The sequence below is a fragment of the Bombus pyrosoma genome, linkage group LG10 (assembly GCF_014825855.1).
Source record: "Bombus pyrosoma isolate SC7728 linkage group LG10, ASM1482585v1, whole genome shotgun sequence".
Classification (NCBI taxonomy): Eukaryota; Metazoa; Arthropoda; class Insecta; order Hymenoptera; family Apidae; genus Bombus; species Bombus pyrosoma.
In genome coordinates this window covers 7,244,902-7,264,935 of record NC_057779.1, presented here as the reverse complement: position 1 = coordinate 7,264,935, position 20,034 = coordinate 7,244,902, and the positions used below count along the sequence as shown (strand labels likewise).

Here is a 20,034-nt window from a genome sequence, read left to right as displayed (position 1 = left end):
GTTTGTAAATTAATATTATGAAAAATAATAAAAAAATTACTTCTGTCAATTCTTGGACATAGCAAATAAAATATAATTATCTACGATGTATCTACAAAATAAAAAATTAATAAATATATGTTATAGTAAATAAACATATAAAAATACAGCTATATTTATTTATATCTTATGAATGTACAGACCAGGTTATGATTATACTTATTGTAAGTATGTTAAGTTTTTTATTAATATTCATTCATCAAGAACTATCTATATTTACAATTTAATATATCTATATAAAAAAATGTAAATTTATTATATTTTTTATTGTGGTTCAAAACAAATATTTTTAATACATTTTAGGTGTTTTGTTTATAATTAAAAAAATACAAGTAGAAGTTTTGAAATATGTATCTTATTAATTACATAGTTGCACAAACTATTTTTTTTATTATTACTATATCGGAACGATACTATCACATATGCAAGTAAATTGAATACAATTATTCTTTACAATTGATTAAGTACATAATACATATTATCTTGCTTATATGATCTATAATAACGATTATATAGCACATGTTAAAGGAAATCTTTAGAATTAGGAATTCTCAGTCATTTTTATGTGTCTATATAATGTAATAATAGGTATATATATTACAATTAACAAGCGGATATATTAAATATATGCTTGTAATACTTAATAATATTGTTGACCCGTACAAGGGGAAGATAATTTTCTTTTCATTACTGATAATTTTTTTTCTTAATACTGAAAACATTAAAAAAAGAAACAAAAAAGACATTAAATATAATATATGTTTAATCAGGTAAATGTTTTACTTTTGAATAAATATTTATCGTAACATTAAATAAATTAATTTGAAAACTGAAAAAGTGAATAAAACCAGCAATATATATTAGCCTGAAATATACATATGTGTGCTTGAAATACTAAAAGTGTTGCAGCACACTTTAAGGCTCATACCATTCACTTAAATGATTTGAGTACTTAAAAGGGATAATGTTAAGACGAGGATAAACGTTGATTACTTATTTTTTACAAGGTGGTGAAATTTTTTAAAAATTTAGATCGCTCTCGTTGTTATTGTCATTAGACTCCTTTTTTGCAGCTATCAAATTTTCCCACTGTGCGATGAGAGTGCTCCTACGTCGTGGATTTGGCTATAGAATTAAATAAAGATTAGTAATTTATCATCATTTGAAAATATGAACACATGCATCTATACGTAATAATTCATTGCAATACTTGATGAAAACAAATAACTAATCATCGACAAACACATATATTAAATATGCTATATACATTTGATTAATAATAATTAACATATTCGGACTTTTTAAAAGAATTAGCAATACCTTATGTTTTCCTTTAGCTTCTTTTTCTATTTCATCCTCATTTAAAGTATTTGTCGAGGTACCGCTTCTTAACGAACTTGAACCATCATAGATGTCGGAATCATTATCATTTCCAATGTCCAAAAGATTTGGTTGAGACTTGGCCAACATTTGAGACCGCATTAATCTAAAGATGTATGTAATTGTTTGTTACATCGTGAAATGAAAAACGTATAAATTATTGCTATTAATCATAATAATTTACCTCAAAACTACACTTAATCCGATAATAATGTATGATTGAAAATAACATTGAATTATCAATCATATTAGTTACAGTTCTTAAAAAAATAACATTTGAAATATCTATATCTTGCGATTTATCAACTCCATCTTCTATTCGTTTTTTAATTTCACTATACAAGTACGCGATTAATGGTCAAGTGTCAAGGTACAAATAACTTATTCATCGCAAGAAGATGATGTAAATAATAGTAAATTCTAATTCTAAATTCTAATTAAAAAAAAATGAAAAACAATATTTGTAACATCGTCATTTTTGTGTACTTTTCAATTTATATTGGTCGACCAATGTAGCCTCTGAACAGCTTAAATGATAGCTATGAATACATTAACCATTATAAAAGTAAGATAAAATTAAAAATAAACATGTTACCTAAGCTCGTTTTCTCGCTCTTTCATCTCATGTAATTCCTTTTGAATTTTTTCTTCCACAGGGACGTATCCCTTTCTAACGGGAGGCTTCTTGGGCTCATCGTCTGGTTCGAGTTGAATTTCTAGACTTCTATTGAAAGCCTTGATGCTCAGCGGATTGAGCGTGATACTGGGTGCCATGGGTGGTGTTAGCGCGTCGTTACCTGCAGATTTTGGTTTGTATATTTTCCCCCTAGTCGCCAGAAACCTGTGCATCAGCCCTTTCTGACTAGGTGCCGTTGCAAAACGCAAAGGTGTCGGAGTGGTGCGACTGGATATGACTCCATTCGTCATCTTTGGCGTTAAGGTAGGCGTAGACGGTGTAAGGTTGACTGCTTCCAGAATTTGTGGCGTGGACGTTGTCCTCTTCAATTTTCCCGAGGCCAAAGCTTGTGGCATGCGACGCACCTGTTATACATTATTGCAGGAAATTGTTATTACATTCGTTTTGAATTTGTTGCAATTCGAAATGAAGATAATTCTAATTAAAAAAAAAAGAAAAATTTAGTCATGCGATAATCTATTTGCAGATAGAGAACGAGTGTATTCAAAATAACTTCGCATTATCTTTAAGAACAAAAGTATGGAGCGACCTTTGTAATACACTGTAGATTATTTAGCAAGCGCAAATTATACGAGAGCTACATTTTCAATCATTATTATCAGCACGATACAATAGTTATGTCAAGAGCAAAAAAATGGCCGTTTCACGGAAAATGGCATTACATTAACTTTAACATATCGGCAGATAAGATATTTTCATCGAAATCGTGGCCTGGCAGCGTTACGAAAACCGAATGCAACCGGCTGTTTGCGAAATAAATGTGCACACTCTCGCGTCTTGTAGCAATTACTTCGCACGCCTGCTGCTAATTAATTAGCGTAAAGTATAGAAAATCGCGCGATCATGCCGAGATTATTAATCTGGCAATCGCGCGTCTGTTTCCATTATCGAAAGCGTGCCACGATTTTGGCGAACGAAAGGGTATGACGTTGGCTCACGATCCTCATTAGTTCCGTTCTGCTTAAATGTACCCACTATAAATATAAAAGTAAGCTGTTATACTTGATCGACTCTGCTCTGTCCACAGAATATTTTGCATATAAAGTTACTTCAAGAACTCGCTATATTTAATCTCACGCACTTAACAAGTATAATTAATGATAAAATTAGAATTTATTCGACTCATAAACATTGGCAGTATATAATGTACAATAGTATATAAATGTCACTTACTAATTTCTATCATGGTTTATCTTTATCTAGATAAAAGGCAGAAACGATTGACCCGTTTCGGGTTAACTGTGTAAGTCATTAAACAAATGTGTAACTTTGATCGCTTATCAGTATTTCTACTTTCTGTATTTTAAAATTCTGCCAACAGTATATCTATATGTATTGAAGTAAATATATATTTCGTAGAGATCACGAAGATATGTAATACAATTAAGGTATTGAATAGCTATACAATGAGCCTCGATACCTAGTGGGACCACTTTTTACACTTATTATATGTTTAAAATGAATATCCAAGTTGTATATTAATTTTTTACTAAATACATGTTTGCACTAAATATCTCATAAAGTCTATATACATCTCCAAGTTTGTTTCAAATTTTATCAATATAATCACGACAGTCGTGTCATTACAATATTAATGAAATTCCAAAGTGTTTTATATAACACTGACAATATATGTGTATAAATTTTGTACATAAAAATAATAGTAAGAGGAACATACTAAAATTTTTCATGGTAAATGTTCAAATACTTTCGCGAGCCACTGTATAATATTTTTACAACGTAGAACTTGTTTTAACAAAAATTTTCATTGAAACAGTATTTCCTCTAAGTTTGCGGCGCAAGATCTAATTTTTCATCGATGAATTCCCATCACGTCCGTAACAAGATTGAAACAGTGCGTTACGTGATGAATCATTAAATCAGTAAGTGCGTGTATAATCGTCCTCGTCGCTCACGGACATCACAGCCGTCCGATGCGTTTCGTCCCTATAAGGACTACGCAGGCATTTACTCTTTCTTTCTTTCGTTCAACGACCTTGAGCATGGTCGACACGAATGTACATATGTACACGTAACATACACGTATATACATATACATGGAGTTTTAAGCATACCTTGGAATCCACCGTCTCGTGGGACGTGGTTTTAATGCTACCCACGTTTCTCAGCTCGTGCTCCCTCTCCGTGACCTCTTCGATCTCCTTCTGTATTCTGTCCGTCGCCTTCTTCAGCTGCTCCAACCTATGCTCCGCCTGCAACGAAATGGTATCACGTTCAATTCCATCTTTTATAGATGAAACGATAGAGAATTTAAAACAAATTGACAAAAAAAAAAACTGAGTCTTTCAAATAAAAAGAAAAGCAAAAAGATTACAAATCGAAAGTTAAAAGATCGAATAATGATACATTTATTATTTTTTGAGTTTCAATTGTGTTTTTATTAGTCCGTTGTTTGCTTTTTCAGGACTGAAAATGAAGATCTCGCTATTGCAAATAATGACATCAAGATGCAAAATCTTCATCGGAACGAAGCGCGACGTACTAATAAGAACCCGAAGAATCACAAAAAGTTTAAAATCGCCAAAAAAATAAAGAAAAATGTTTTTTTAAAATTGTTCTCTCTTCCGTTGATTTAACTCGATTCGACGCATGTTCCCGTAATGTCAAGCGCGAGGCAGACTTTGATGGATGAGCAAGTCGTGGAATCCTCCGCGTTTCCACATTTTTCCAGTCGAGGATTCTCTTTAATTCTACCTCACGACGGACGCGATTGCATTCATGCAGGCTCGCGTAATTATAGTAACCGGTGTTTTCAGATTGTTAAATTAATGATGGCGCAACCTGACCCTCGATTCCAATTTCAACATGAACCGTGTGACCAGTTTAAACACCGGTCTCTGAACGCCTCCGCGGTTTACGAACCTTCCTATTGCACTAGTCGCGATCCTCGATTTTCATGCGGGCGAAGGATACGAGAAAAAGCCAATGAGAAGTAGAAAAAAAAAGAATACAAACCACGAGACGAATCAAGTTCCAGACTACCTCGTGTCGATCGTCTCGCTAACGGGAAGCGAATTCCAGAAAACTAGCTGAACACGACTGCCATACGATTAACCCGTTCTGCTCTCTTCACTTCGTCGGTACGATCCATCAAAATTTTTATAGTATGCTCTTAGAGAAGCTAATCAGGTTTTCTGTACGAGAATGAACGTGCACCACTAACGTGGCTTGTTTGCACAAGCTACATCGAACGAAATGGATCGATCTTCTTTTACGTACGCTATTTAACGGGCTGTTATTGTTTCCGCGTTACTCGTGCTTTCGTAATTCTTTAAACATATATTGAATAAGTATTCAGGCACTTTTGTCAATTTGTAAATAACAGTACGTGAATTTTAGCAAAGCGTGCCATGTAATGGCAAATTAATGGCTAGTAGCAGAACTTGCTGTGCACACGGTGAACTTCGTGGAATCGAATCAGCGGGCTATAAATTTAAATCGTCAATTAACAAGCTTGAGGTAGACTGCGGATTTTAGAAGTATAAAGATGCATAGAATGCACTAATATATAATATATAAGATATTCAAAGTAGATTAATCGTTAATCGTTTAGTGGGTGAAATAAATTTTTGCTTAAGTATGTGCAGTCTATAGATTAGAATTAGATACACGATTCAATTATATAACGGCTCATCTTAAATATTACTGCTTGGATTAGCAGTTTAGAAAAATTTGTATCTCTCTCATTATTCTAGATACTAAATATGCTGAAATTAAAGAGCTCACGCATAACAATACAGTTCCATAAAGTTTGATAATTATGAGTTTTAATTTGTTATTGCTAGATTACGGATTTTTATGTATTTATGGAAAATTTAGTGGTTCAAGAATGCATAGAATAGATATCATATACAAAGATCTATAACATATGCAAAGTATTCGTAATCTCTATTTAAATTCCACCTTCTTAATTACGTTCACAGAAATATAAAATTGCACGGACCCGTTGACTTTCCAAGATCAATTTTATCACATTATTACGCATACAGTGATTTTATAAAGAACAAAATCACTGTAGATCGACAATCCGTAGTTTTTTAAAATCACATTTCAACAACAACGTGTATGTTTCAGACACGTTTTATACTTTCTTAAAAAGAATGAAAGAAAAACAAGCGAACGTTTTTCCTTATTCAGCATCTCTTTTTTTACACTCACTTCACTCGGCTAAATAAGAAAAAGTAGAAAACACATTTCTCGTGTTCGTTAATCAATTCCTTAATCAAATCATAATCAATGTATAACGCGTGGCACTGTATTACCTAGTTCTTTCCCATGTTATTTAACGCGTTATAAAACCAGAATCGCTTTTCCAGCTTACTGAATCTCGCGATGTTCGACGATAACGCGAAACAATGCGAATAGTCTAACGATTTTGTTGCAGCTCACGCCTGAGGAATTCAATACTTTATCTAACAATACTTAACCAGATTTTATCAATTGGTATCGCGACCGATAACTGCCCTTTGATTCTACACTGCGGCCACCACGAAACAAAAGCTTCGTCCACGCGTTTACAATCGATTTTAATGGGTAGACGTGGATTTTAATTGGAAGCATCGTAACCCTTTAAATGGAGATCCTCGGATCGAAGCCAAGGTCGATTTTGTTGCCGATCGACAGATCGTTCGATGACAACGTGAAACGGATGTTACTTTGATGACCATTTTCTGTGACTCAGACGCCTCGATAATGCGGCGATAACAATATCCATATATCTAAAGATATCATATTTGATATAACAGAAAGTTATATGTGTACAATTTATATTGTAGATTTCTCTTTATGACATATCGGAATTTCGCTTAATACAACAAATAATTACTTTTAGAAAAAAAAAAGGCACAGATGTAATATAGCGATTAGACAAACTTTCAATGAGTTTTTGGTATGTATACTTATTTCGTATATTGTTTTAGATTCATTCACGGTGCACTATAAGAAAATCTTAGGCAACAGTACAGTATTATAAATTTCAGATCTGAATGACATATCTGGATGATTATGTAAATTTATATTTTTACGAACACACGTGAAAAAACGCTCGAAGATTTCTTTCGCTTACAAACTAAATATAATAATGTATAGTATACTTTGGATATTTTTACATATTTTTGCGCATCATGTGCATTCTATACGCTCTTGTACCTTTGAATTTTCTATAAATGTATAAAAACCGTAACAATGTTAATCGTTACACGTAACCCGCTTATTAATATTTATTTCCAATAGAAAAATTGGAAGGGTGACACACTGCCAAGAGATTAAATCAATCAATGAACGATCATTCAAACAGTAGACAAAAATCTAAAGTCAGTGCTTCGTTCTAGAAATTTAGAGAATTTCCCTCCATCGTTTTTATCATTTCGATAGATCCCACGCGTGGAGGAACGATCTCTTTGAATGCAGATCGCAAGGGAAAACACGCGTTCGCAATTAGAAACGAAAGGAACCTTTTCGTCGGTCGTAACGTACGATTTCACAGTTTCATCCCAGCCTCCGGGACAATGGAACTCGGCCAATCAATCACTGGATCGTCGCGATCGGCCAGATCCTTCGAATCTAGCTCTTGCTGCGGATTACGCGCGATTTATTGCCATGTCCTTCTGTCCGAGAACGGAAGGATAGAGGGTCGGCTCTTTCTCAGCTCGCAGAAGGAAGCAAGCTCGCTCAGGTGTTTCGCCCGCACTTCCGCGTAGGAACCGAATATTACTGAAACGAGTTTGTTGAAGGGTTTCCAGGTGAGCAGCTGTAGCTTGGCCGGCCGTCTGGAATGCTGCTCATTGAAAACTGAACAGCGGCGGCTAGCACGGCTGCTTAACTGTAACCCGTGCCTGTTTCCTTTCTAAAAAAATGGGCCACCGATCATCTTCCTGCCTCTCCTTCCTTCCCGGCGACGTAACCCCCCGTCGTCGTTTTCATCCGTATCGATTGGCCGACTTAAAATTCCTCTCTGCTGATGCACGCTCGATTTCGTCGAACGATAATAAATTTCGAGGTCGATACAAGATCGAGGATAACCCGTTAATAAATTGTCGGCGTACGCGGATCTTATTTTGCTGGTGAAAATCTCTCACTGACCCTACTGACTCCGTGATTCTCATTCGGAATACATAATTAACTAAAGTGTCTGCGGACGATTGCTTCTATGATTTATCGCTGCGAAATTTGTAGTTAGGAAGTCAATTTGTAGAGTTCTCTTAAATTATAGATTGAAGGATATTTTTCATTCTATGATCGTCAGCGTAAATCTAAGAATGTCTAATAATCATCGTTATATACTTCTTATGTACTCTCGCTAATATGCACCGTACACGTATGCATATGTAAACCTACAAAATTCTGAAAGTTTCTAACGAATGAATAGACTTCAAAAACGTAAACGACATGCGACAGAGAACAAATGCATGAGGTTGCACCATCGCGTTTCTCGAATAGTATTAATGGTATTATCATCAAGATCGCTGAAAGCGCAACAGCTGTTTCAATTTTTCATATACCTGACGTTGAAACATCTGTCGAACCGCTTTAGAAACGAGACTAACCGTGCTACGTCCAACGACGACCCACATACCTTATATGTAATTAAATTAAACAGCATCGATGCCGTTGAGAAACGCAACGGACCCCGTACGATACTTCTCGTGCGTGATAATTACGCCCCGCGAAAATTAATAAGCATTCAAAGCGCGGCCAATTTACAGGAACAACGTGGAATGTTCTTGTCTCGTGTTCTATCGCGGGCTACATGATTCGTCGCGTGTAAAAAATCGTGCATACAATAGCTCACGAAAGTATTCGAACACTGGTGGAAATTCAATCATTATTAAATACAAAGACGACCAACTACGGAACAAAAATATCTACATTTTTTATTTTTTTAAATTCAATGAATCTCGTGTTACCAACCTTATCCTTTTGTTCGGTTCTGAAGTTAAACAATATGTTCTTCCAAAGCATTACTCATCGTAGTATTGAAATAATGCTTGTTTTAATAATTATACTTTTAGTTTCTACAAAACTCCATCAGCTTATCATCTATTTTTAAAAGACTTATCTTTGAACCTGTCAAGTTGTTTTTATTTGAATTACCAATTTAACAAAAAGCATTGTACACCATTATATTCATTATTATTTTACATAGTAATTAATTAAGTCCAAGTATTTAAAATTTTGTATCGTTTAATAGTAGTATCGTATGACTAAAAAAATATGATACTATGCATATATATATGTATATAAAAGTCGACAAAAAAAAAGTTTCGTTAGAAAGAAGATACGTATAAATACTTTTTATTGCCATTGTATGTCATTAGAGTCCTACTGTCTAATAATAAAGTAGCGCTAAAATCAGGAAGCCAACAGAAATGTACTTATCATATCTTTTTTTTGTGATCCTCATATTATACCAGATCTGCTCCAAATTTTACCAATATAATTATTCTTTCGGCTTTGTGCCAGTTGTGCCTTATTAAAGTACTCATGAAATTTTTAAATGTTTTATATAACGCATGTAATGCATACATATAAAGGATTTTTACAATAAGTGTACAAATACTTTCGTGAGCCATACCATTATATATGCACGTCGAAAGATGCACGATACCGGTTCCTCCGTGAACGCGTGCAACCGCGAGTTGCCAACTATCTCTCGACAGTTTGCATTTGAATTACATTTGTCCACAATCTCGTCACCGGTGTTAACCACCGTCCTCGACTGAAAGCTTCTTTCACGATATCCGATAACGCGTTAGAAACATCTGAAATATTTCATTAGTTGGTCAAAAGTCATAATAAAAACACTAAAAATTTCTCGCAGAATCCAGTACTACGTAATCTTAAGAACGTATAAAATGAAAAATAATGAAAGAATAAAGAATAAAGAAAATAAGGAAGGGAAATAATGAAATGACGAAAGAATTGAAGTGAATTCTATTTTAACGCTTGCTTAATGAATAGTTTGTAATAACTATTGTTCTACCTTATCTCAAATTGTTACATTTATGCTATCAACTTTATTGCTTTATTGCGATATATAAATATTTCATTATAAATATAAAAAAAACACTAAAAGAACGAAACATGAAAATAAGAATAAAAAGATTAGGCTAAATTTTTCTGTTACTATGTTCCACGAGTAACCAAGGATATTTCAATCCAAACGAACCTGAATGGAATAACGGCTTTGAATTTAATTATACTTTTAAAATATTTCACAGATTGGATGATATCGAACCGATCATCAGGAAGGTATAATTTTTCACATTTAAGTTATCCGAATGAAGAAAATCAAGTTTCCAGTGAGAAAGCGTGAATCGAGCTACTCACGTTCAAAAATCGCGCACGAGCTGATTTGAATAGTCGTCCAACCAGTCTTTCGAGAGCAACACGCTGACACGTGTGAATTCACGCATTTTTCATTTGGATAAACCGCTTTCGAGCGACATGGAACGATTCTGTTAAAATTGCCCGACTAAATGACATCGAGTATCGTGACATCTTTTCCAAGATACTTTCTCGAACAATTAATTCATTGACTCGTTTGGAATAAGCGACACTTTGCGATCGGTAATGAGTCGTATATATCAGCGCTCGCGAGAGAAATCGGGAATCCCATTGACGTTTCCCTGCTCGATAGTCGTTTAAAAGTACCGCTGTGTTGATCAATTCGTACGGTAACTTCTACTATAGAAAAATATCGATACAATAGCATCTACGTGTCAGATGTTAATCTGTTCTGACACAATGGAAAAAGGTCAATTTTACACCGTTGATTCTCACGTACACTACCGGCCATAAGTGTTAGAACATTTTCTGATATTTCACTATTTTTATTTTCCAGTTACTTTTTCATAAATATTACAATAAAGTTTTACAATAAGTACTAAATGAAGTACAATTTGTCAGACTGTCCCAATGAATGTAACGAGCAGGTGTCCTAATACTTATACGACTGGCGATATAAATAGTACGTTTTGATAGCTAGATACGTAGTACGATAGTATGACAGTAAGATTTTGCTCTTCCACGCTCAATTTCTCATTCATACGCGTGTACACTAAACTTACCTCCATTTTCATTGTTGCTGCCGACAGGATTTCTCAGCGAAGGTCAAACACTAAATCCTTTGTCGGACGTGTTCTTTCTGCTTGCCGAACTCGAATTCGGTCCGTTTATCTGATCGTGGACGCAGGTGGTTTACGTTCGTATCTATTATCATGCCGCGCAGTTACGTCACATCGTCGGATCTCTTTTTTTTTCTTTTCACCGTGTACCCGCCGATGAAAGTGTAAAAGTTGCAAGGGGATCTGCTGGATTGAAATTTCTTCAATCCCGAAAAAATCGAACCGATCTCTTCTCCGTTGACGACTGCTTTTGAGAGTTGATCCGGCTTCGACTACGATCACCGCACCAAGCCGAATTCTCTTCGATCCGTGGCGTGGAACCGTAACTCGAAAGCTTCGTCGTGCTCGATCAACTCCCTTCAGATAATTTCCAACCCGACACCCGAAGAGGATCTCGCGTGATCTATGAGATGCGAGAGCGTGAATCGCGTTTGCCACGGCGACTCGAGACTCTCAGAGTACAGCTAACCAGATTGGTCGAGGGGAAACACGACAAGAAGCCAGTGTATATTATTGCGAGACGCGACAACGACACTCGCTATACTTTGCTTTCGAAACTAATTTTTCGAGCACGTTCCATTCTTCTTCTTTACCCGGTTGCTCCTGTAATTTCCGAGACCGCGAGCTTATGATTGAAACACGGCTGAACTCCGTTTGGCGACTGCCATTTTACCTGCGTGACCTTGTTCCCCGACCCGTTCTCCGAACAAAAGCAACAGAGTCGAACCGCGCTGCATCTGATACAAATCACTTTTCGGCTTATCATGTGCGTAAATATACACTTTCTCAATTTCCATTCTATCCATCATACGATGTCGTTTTTATTTCCTTTCTTATTTTTCCTGGTTTTATCTGAAACAACTAAAATGTTATAACCGGGTGTTTATTATTATATCGCACAGGTATTTTTCCTAGAAATATGACGAATATAATGAATAATAATGATAATTACTTTTCTAATGTAAATGATTGGGTAATTGTTTATTCAATTAAAGAAAGTATCGCATTATTATTCAGTAAAATTTATGTATACTTGCATGATTACACACATAACTTTCAATTTTGTTTAAATAAAGTTTTTCATGTTTATAACAATTGAGTCTTCAATTACTTTTTAACAGTATATCAAATATGGTATGGCATACAAGGTATTTGAGATTAAATCTTGGTGGAATTTAAACTGGTATTAGTCTTTTTCCCTTACATTGAAATATAAAAATTACAATTGAATCATAATATTTGTAATATGTTAAAAAGCAACAATAATTGTAATAAATGTACACTTATGTAACCAAAGATTGTATTAGGCTTTAAACCTCACTACAATAGGCACAAATAATAATAACATTGCGATATAAAGGTATTTTTGTGTTGATAAAAGATTACACATACTGTTTTAAATTTAATTTTACCGCATAATTTAGCGTATGCTATATCGCGCGCGCCATCTGTATCCTTTGGTTTTACATTTTTTAAATTCAAGGCGAATTATTTATAATTTTTGTAACAGATTTAGGGGCAAATATGATTAATGAGTTTATGTAATATTTCATAAAATTAATAAGATTGTATTATATCTAAAATGTTATTAAAAAGCTTTAATTTTTACTTATCATATACTTATGTTTTTTGTAAATGGTCCGTTAGGAATTCAACGGAAACGTTATTGCCATTGGATATTTCCCTTTTAAAATATTTTATTTTACAATAATAACCAATGAGATAATGTTTGAAATTCTTACACATTAAGTTTTGCCAATAAAGTGTGTGTGATTTTTACATTTGACGAGTATTCATACAATTTGAGAAATGATCATATATATTTACATATGTAAATAAGTACAAACAGTACAGACATTCTCTACTGTTGCATGAGATTTTATACCTGTAAGAACTACGTATTTTAAATTAATCAATAAATGAACAAATTTATCATTATATTATAATTTTAATTACATATAAATGCATATAAATATATTTTTCATTTAAATATATAGTTATTAAGTATTCACCATTCTTCAACTTATTGTATTAATGTATATTTGCATAAAAGTTCAATTGTAATGGACTGTACCAAGAAAGAGTGTCATATACAAATAATGAGTAAAGGACAATTCTCCCCAGTTAATAGTAAGCAGTTCAATATTTTTAATATATTAATTTTTAAGTAATGCATATAATGCACATAGAGTACAAACATGTTTTGTTGAATGTATATTACAGAGCTTATGCATACAAAATCAACACAAGGAAGAAATTTAACAGGTTCTGCTCGCCATATACGAGATTTAATTGCAGATATTCATAAAAACATACAAATTTGGAATACACTTCATTTAGAGGGAGTGACATTACTAAATAACATAACTCAAGCGAAACAAGATGAATCTTATTCTGAAATTTTGCAAGAACAATGTGATAAATTGGAAATTGTTTGTGATGGATTGGTAATGCACTTTCTACATAATTATTTTTTATTTAATATTATTGTCATAAAGATATTTTTATTATAATATTACTTTCTAGGACAACATTGTAAAAAATTTTGCTCAGATTGAACAACAGATGAAAATAACAGCTTCTTTAGAAACTAGCAAGGACAAGTTATTTACAACATGGCCCAGTTCAAAATTTGGTAAAAATACACAATTATATTTTATCTATAAAAATTAGTATATTTTTATAAGTAATCTATCTTATAAGATTATGATTAATTTTAGGACAAGTTGCAGAATCAATATTTAGTATATATTCTAATGAAGCGAAAGTAAAGCGTGCAATTTTGGAAGATACAGCACATTATTATACAGAATCTTGGAAAATGTTGTTCCTCGCTAGTTGGGTGCATCAACCATTATTACCAGAAAATCTAACAACAGACTTAGAATCAATGTTGATAGAGAGTGGACATAGGTAATTAATTATTGGTGATATAAATTTTGGTAAGTATTTTTCTATTTCAAAAACAATTCAATGTTTACAATAATTATTTTTTGTATTATATCATAAGTTACAATTATTGAAATAAAACAAAGATTAACAGAATGATCATTTATTTGTGGCTTTCCAAATACCATTTGTATAATTTCACAAAACAAAATATATCAAATTGAAATATATAGTCCAAATCTAAAGTGAATTATGAAATTCTGTTTACAATTGGTACCTGAGATCACAAAGAATTAATATTAATATAGATAAATATAAATATACTAGAAATTTGCTTGAAAATGCAGATTCTAGAATATGTATCTAGATACAAGGAATTAAACCTGCAAAATTAATACATTTTATGATTAATTATATTCTGATTAGTATTTCTAATGTTAGTGCCATTAATTTTTAATTATATCAATAACTTCTTATATATGTATAATACATTATTTACAGATAAATAGAAAATTAATAATTTTCACTGTACATAAATGCTATAACAATGTGGATGGAATTACTTTTTTGATGTTTAAAGTATTTTCAATGATTTAGTATTTCATACAAAAGCTGTAAATAATTCACATTAATTCATTACTACTTATAATCTGTAATATTTTTTTTGTTGTTACAATGAAATTATTGATATAATATAAATACGATTTTTATTTTACTCATCAGTTTATCAATACAGGTATTATCCTATTAAATATTTAATAATAGATATAGAAAGTTAAAATTAAATCGTAAAATAACTTGTGCATAAGCATTTTTGTTTTACGTGTATAATAATGTTATAACTAAAAAGAAATTACAATATATGTCTGTCAGACTGTACAACCAACAACTATGAGAGATTATATGTACACAAAATTTTTATATTTGCTTCACGTTGTTTAATATGTAACCCTGGTAATTTTAATTTCTTATCTTCTTTCAAGAAAGTAAACTTGAACTGAAAGTATTAGATGCACTATGTGTATGATTATAAAGACCGTTTACTAAAAATAAAATGTATCTATATGTTGTAGTAAAAATTTGTAAAAGACAATACAACAAAGTAAAATTTTTTTGTATAACATCAATGCATTTTTTAATATTGTCAATACAACATGACACTATCTTTTTCCATGTGAAATATACATTATACACAATAAATATAACAGAAACAGTCTTATTTACATACACATATTAGATACTCTTCATTCAAATATGGAAGTTATAATATATTGATTGTGTGATACTGTCAGAAATTCTATAAAAAAATATCTACACAATTGTGTAATTATACATATACATTTCAATTATATGTTTGATATTATTATACACTATACATATTACTTCAATTTGTTTAGGAACATCTTGCATGTAATCATCCAAGAATCAACTTCTGGTATTTCTATTAAATTCTTCGCTTAATGCTTCAAAATCAAGATCAGTATCTAAATTTGAATTATTTGATATCAAATTGTTCTCTAAAATATTATCTGGCATAATATTTTTTAATCGTTCAGATACAAGCTCATCAACTAAATTTGACTGATCTACTAGATGCAGTTGCTCTACTAATTTTTCATCAATTAGTAAGTTTTTATCTATTACTCCACTTGTATTTAGAATGTCTAAATGTGCTATGTGATCATACTGAGCTATTTTTGATATATCTAAATTTTCTGAACTTTCAAATATACTAGTATCACAATTACTAGAAATTATTGGTACTGTATCTTGAAGTATAGGTAGGTTATCTGAAATCTTACAACTGGAAGTAGTAGGCATTATTTTGCAAGAATTTGTGTCTAATGGTGCAGATTGTGTTTTAACACAATTTGTATCCGGTACAGTCATAGGAATTATTTTAGAAACTAGTTTTTGGAATCCTTTAATAAAGTTCTGAGATCCATTCTCCATGCTATTCAAACCATTTTGTATTTTCTCAAAGTTCTGAGCATCTTGTTTTACATAAGTTTCCATAGATCCATTTTCTAATTTGACAAAGCCCTGATCTGTTGGTTCTAATTTTATAAAAGCCTGCTCCATATGTTCTATTTTCGATTGGTCATAATTATCTTCAATATTACAAAAGTTTGACGATCCTAAACCGTTCCCTAATTTAGTAAAATTCTCTTTATGAGAATCTGTTTTTTGATAACTTGAAATTTTTGGCGAAGTGATATCCACTTTTTGGAATCCAGGATTATCTGAAATTTGATTCTGAATCTCTGGATTTGATATTAAAAGTTTCGATACATTGCTAGATTTGTTACTATCTGCACTATTCACAGGACTAGGATTTCTTCGCATTAATGTTAAAGCTGATAACACTTCTGGGCAAGTAGGATTTGTCACAGAGTCACCTCTTCTTTCACTTAAAAAGTCTGACACACTGAGATCTGAACTTTCAGAAAATCCGCTAGACATTCGTTCTTCCATATTTTCTTTACCATCTTCAGAATTATCTGTTTTCTGACGTTTAAGGGGTGGCTCTTCATTCTCATAGGTAGTACAAATAGAAGTATCAACCTTTTTTAGAGCTTCATTATTAATCTTATATAAACCTGGATTGAGACCTAAAGCATCACAAAGTGGTTCTTCACTGATATCAATCAAATCTTTGTCTGTTTCTTCATCGTTATTTATAATAGTCAACATTGTTTTAGTTTTTTCTCGTATTTTATGCATTAATTGTTTTAATTCGCCCAAAAAGTTCCTTACATTATTTTCGGACTTTAGTACTAATAAATCAAATAATGATTGTGCGTTAAGTACCGGTTTTGCAGCTATTTTTATTATTTCGAGATCTTCACATACAGAAATTGCTTCGCGTAACTTTGCTTGACGTCTTTCTGACTTAGCCTCTGGTGTAACATAAGCCCAAGGACCTCGCTTTTTTCCTTTTCGTTTTAAAGGATCTTGACCCCCATTTTGTTTTAATTCAGGTTCAGGCGTTGGTGGAGGTAGTTGTGCAGGACTTCCATGGTCAGGATGCAGTTCAAAATGTCTCGTCATACGAGTACGCCCTAAATATATTTTAGCACATGTAGGACACCTAAAATGGCCTGATATTTTTCTTTTTGGTACTTCTAGCCCTGTTAATAATTCTTTAGGTGATTCTTCTTCCTCAAGTTTATCATTATTGGTGTTATAATCGCTATAACCACCATCTGAATCATCTAAGTCAGGTTGTAGAAAATCTGAATGATGCAAATGTTTATAATCCCGTACCATGTGTCTAGGAGGTCGAGAAAGTCTGCCAGATCGTGTTCTAGCTACAACTTTCTTTCTTTCATCCTAAAAAAATATTATATTTAATATGTTAGGATCATAAAACAATTTGAAAATACAGCAAATTAAGTAAAATAAACCTTCAATTCTTCCTGTTCTTCATCAGGAATTGGTGGTGGTTTAGATGGAAGTAAGGAAGGTCTAATAGCATTCTTTTTTGGTCTACCTCTTTTCCCACCACGATTTTTTAATATATTTCCTGGATTTTTAATTTGTAAATCCAGTTCTTCAGGAAATACAACTCTATAAATACATTTAGTTAATCTAGATATAAAATTTAGTGATATTTGAATAACTTTATATTACCTATATACTACTCTTTCATTTGATGTAGCTGTTTCTTGACTACGTTGTTGCAGAACATGAGCAATTTGTTTTAATTGTGTTGGTGTTAAGCGTTGTATACTGGAATAAATATTATTGTTATTAAATGAAAGAACTTGATAAATATATTGCATTGTATTATTATTCTAATATTATTTGCATACCTATGAAACGTTTGACCTTGTTGAACTATTTGTATGGGGTTTTCACTAGAACCTAATGGCTTAGATGTATCTGTAGATTCATTTATTATTGTTGTAGATTTAACAGTACCTTTAGCTTTTTTATTAACTTTAAGATTTGTGCCATTTACTACAAGATTAAGTTTTTGTTTGGTAGTTTCACTTTGAACTGACTTAACAAATTCAAATGTACTACTTTGTTGTGTTATAGATGTTTTTTGTGAATTATTTTGTGAATTGTTTGAAATATTAGCAACATTTTGAGTTGCAATAGTAACGTTTTGCTTAGTTGTATTGTTAAATGCAATTTTTGCTTGAGGTTTTAAAATTGATACTGGTGTTGAAGAAATTTGGGTTGATTTTAAAATAGATGCAGAATTTGTTGTTGCTGTTTTTAAATCTTGAGCTTTAACAATCGATGCTGTCCGAAGCAAAACTGGTGTATCAGGATTAGGTGTAGTTTTTGATGTTCCAATTATTCCTGTAGTTTTCTTACCAATTGCGGCTCTTGTTTTAAGTAACTGAGGGGGGATTTGAACTGATTTTAAAAATTGTGCTGGAATAGCTGTAGTCACGCTGGTATTATTAAGAATATGATTAGTTTTTGGAAGCACAGTCGATGCACTTTTTAGCACTGGAGTTAAAAGTTGTTGAACATTTCCCCTTTGTAAAGATTGTGATGTTTTTACAATTGGAGACAAACGTATTTGTGAAGTAACAATATTTTGTGTTGCTCCAGATGTGGTGTTTACAGTGGTATTCGAAATATGTGGTGTACCAATAGATTGGTTCTGTATTTCACAAGCACTAGTTAACAACTGAGTGTTTAATAATTGTGCAGATATACCACTAGTATTTAACAATTGAGCTGTTATAGGTGTAGCTTTTATTATCTGTGGTGACAAATTGTTTAATATTGTAGCCTTTGAAAGTAATACAGAATTAGCGTTTGAATTAGTATTAAGTGAATGTACTGCATTAATGGAATTAACAGTTGTGTTATTTAATTTGTTTGAACTCTGAAGTAATCTAATGTTCTTAGCTGGTTTCAATATAGTTTGTGCAGGTTTTATGATAAATTGTGAAGATGGCAATATCACTGGTAGTTTCTGTAAGATTTGCGCTTGTGTATTGGGTATTGTATTAAGTTGATTTTGTGCTATATTTTCTTCAATAGTATATTGCAAATTGTTTTCATGAATATTTTTTACATGTGTAACATCTGCTTTTATTCCATGTACTTTAGGCTGCTCTAGAACTATCGTCTGTGTACCCGAACTTTGTTGAATTATATTATTCTGATGTTCAATTATCTGTTGAGCTTCATGATTTTGATTATTTAAACTTATTTCTTCTAATGATATATTGTTCTCGACTATTTGATCTTGAAGTTGTTCCGTGTGAGAAACTTTTTGCATATGCCATTCTTGGAAATCAATGCACTCCGTTTTAATCAATTCAGTATCATTGGATTTTTGTACTTCCTCAGGTTGATAATTTAACTGATCGATTGTTATAGATTCCTGAGAAGATAATGAATTTTGGTCCTGTACATTAATGTTATCTTTTGCAGAAACATTCTCTGGTATGTTTGAAGTGGTGTTATCTTGTTCCTGTTGATATATAACCTCTTCATTCGAGTTTACCTCGAAGGTTAGTCCTAAGGCTACCGCTTGTTCTGGAGTCAAGTGTATAGTTTGAGAATCATTGTCGTCGTTTTGTAAAAACGCGACAAACTCATTATCATGATCGTCATCATCAACAACTTGCTGGAACGCTTGTTGAAGAAGATCGGAAGCACCAGTAGAAGATGCATCGTTTGTAAACACAGTGGAATTCGAAATTTCTGCCATATCCAAAATTTTCTAGCTCCTTAGCTTATAAAAGATAATTATGCAATAGTAGCAATTATTTTCATGTTTAAGAATAATATTTTACGTGATTCTTTCTTTGGAAATTCTCTTTATAATTTGCATTTATTCCATTTCGCTGTACACGTTTTTCGCACAAACAGAAACATATTAGGTGTATGAAGTTAGTCACAGATATA

The 20,034-nt window shown here is 32.4% G+C and overlaps 3 protein-coding genes across 4 annotated transcripts; 1 reads left to right on the top strand and 2 right to left on the bottom strand.

Moving 5' to 3' along the window:
• Nucleotides 1-1,042: 1,042 nt before the first annotated feature.
• LOC122571566 lies at nucleotides 1,043-10,651 on the bottom strand. Its single transcript, XM_043735490.1, is given in 7 exon segments — nucleotides 1,043-1,164; nucleotides 1,360-1,525; nucleotides 2,015-2,460; nucleotides 4,192-4,329; nucleotides 9,812-9,897; nucleotides 10,466-10,582; nucleotides 10,585-10,651. Coding segments are annotated over 7 exon segments (1,110 nt in total). The 5' UTR covers nucleotides 10,637-10,651; the 3' UTR covers nucleotides 1,043-1,059.
• A 2,343-nt stretch (nucleotides 10,652-12,994) lies between these two features.
• LOC122571340 (cyclin-dependent kinase 2-interacting protein-like) lies at nucleotides 12,995-15,072 on the top strand. Of its 2 annotated transcripts, none has more exons than XM_043734959.1 (6): nucleotides 12,995-13,149; nucleotides 13,260-13,392; nucleotides 13,486-13,709; nucleotides 13,789-13,897; nucleotides 13,983-14,204; nucleotides 14,653-15,072. In XM_043734959.1, the coding sequence occupies exons 2-5, from the start codon at nucleotides 13,326-13,328 to the stop codon at nucleotides 14,177-14,179; spliced, it is 597 nt and encodes a 198-aa protein (XP_043590894.1). In that variant the 5' UTR covers nucleotides 12,995-13,149; nucleotides 13,260-13,325; the 3' UTR covers nucleotides 14,180-14,204; nucleotides 14,653-15,072. The 2 variants fall into 2 exon arrangements, with proteins under 2 accessions (XP_043590894.1, XP_043590895.1); XM_043734960.1 differs by having other exon boundaries at nucleotides 13,007-13,149; nucleotides 13,316-13,392.
• On the bottom strand, nucleotides 14,200-19,928 carry LOC122571335. Its single transcript, XM_043734949.1, has 4 exons — nucleotides 17,967-19,928; nucleotides 17,785-17,883; nucleotides 17,559-17,721; nucleotides 14,200-17,484 (listed from the first exon to the last, which is right to left on the bottom strand). The coding sequence occupies exons 1-4, from the start codon at nucleotides 19,835-19,837 to the stop codon at nucleotides 15,577-15,579; spliced, it is 4,041 nt and encodes a 1,346-aa protein (XP_043590884.1). The 5' UTR covers nucleotides 19,838-19,928; the 3' UTR covers nucleotides 14,200-15,576.
• Nucleotides 19,929-20,034: the final 106 nt, after the last annotated feature.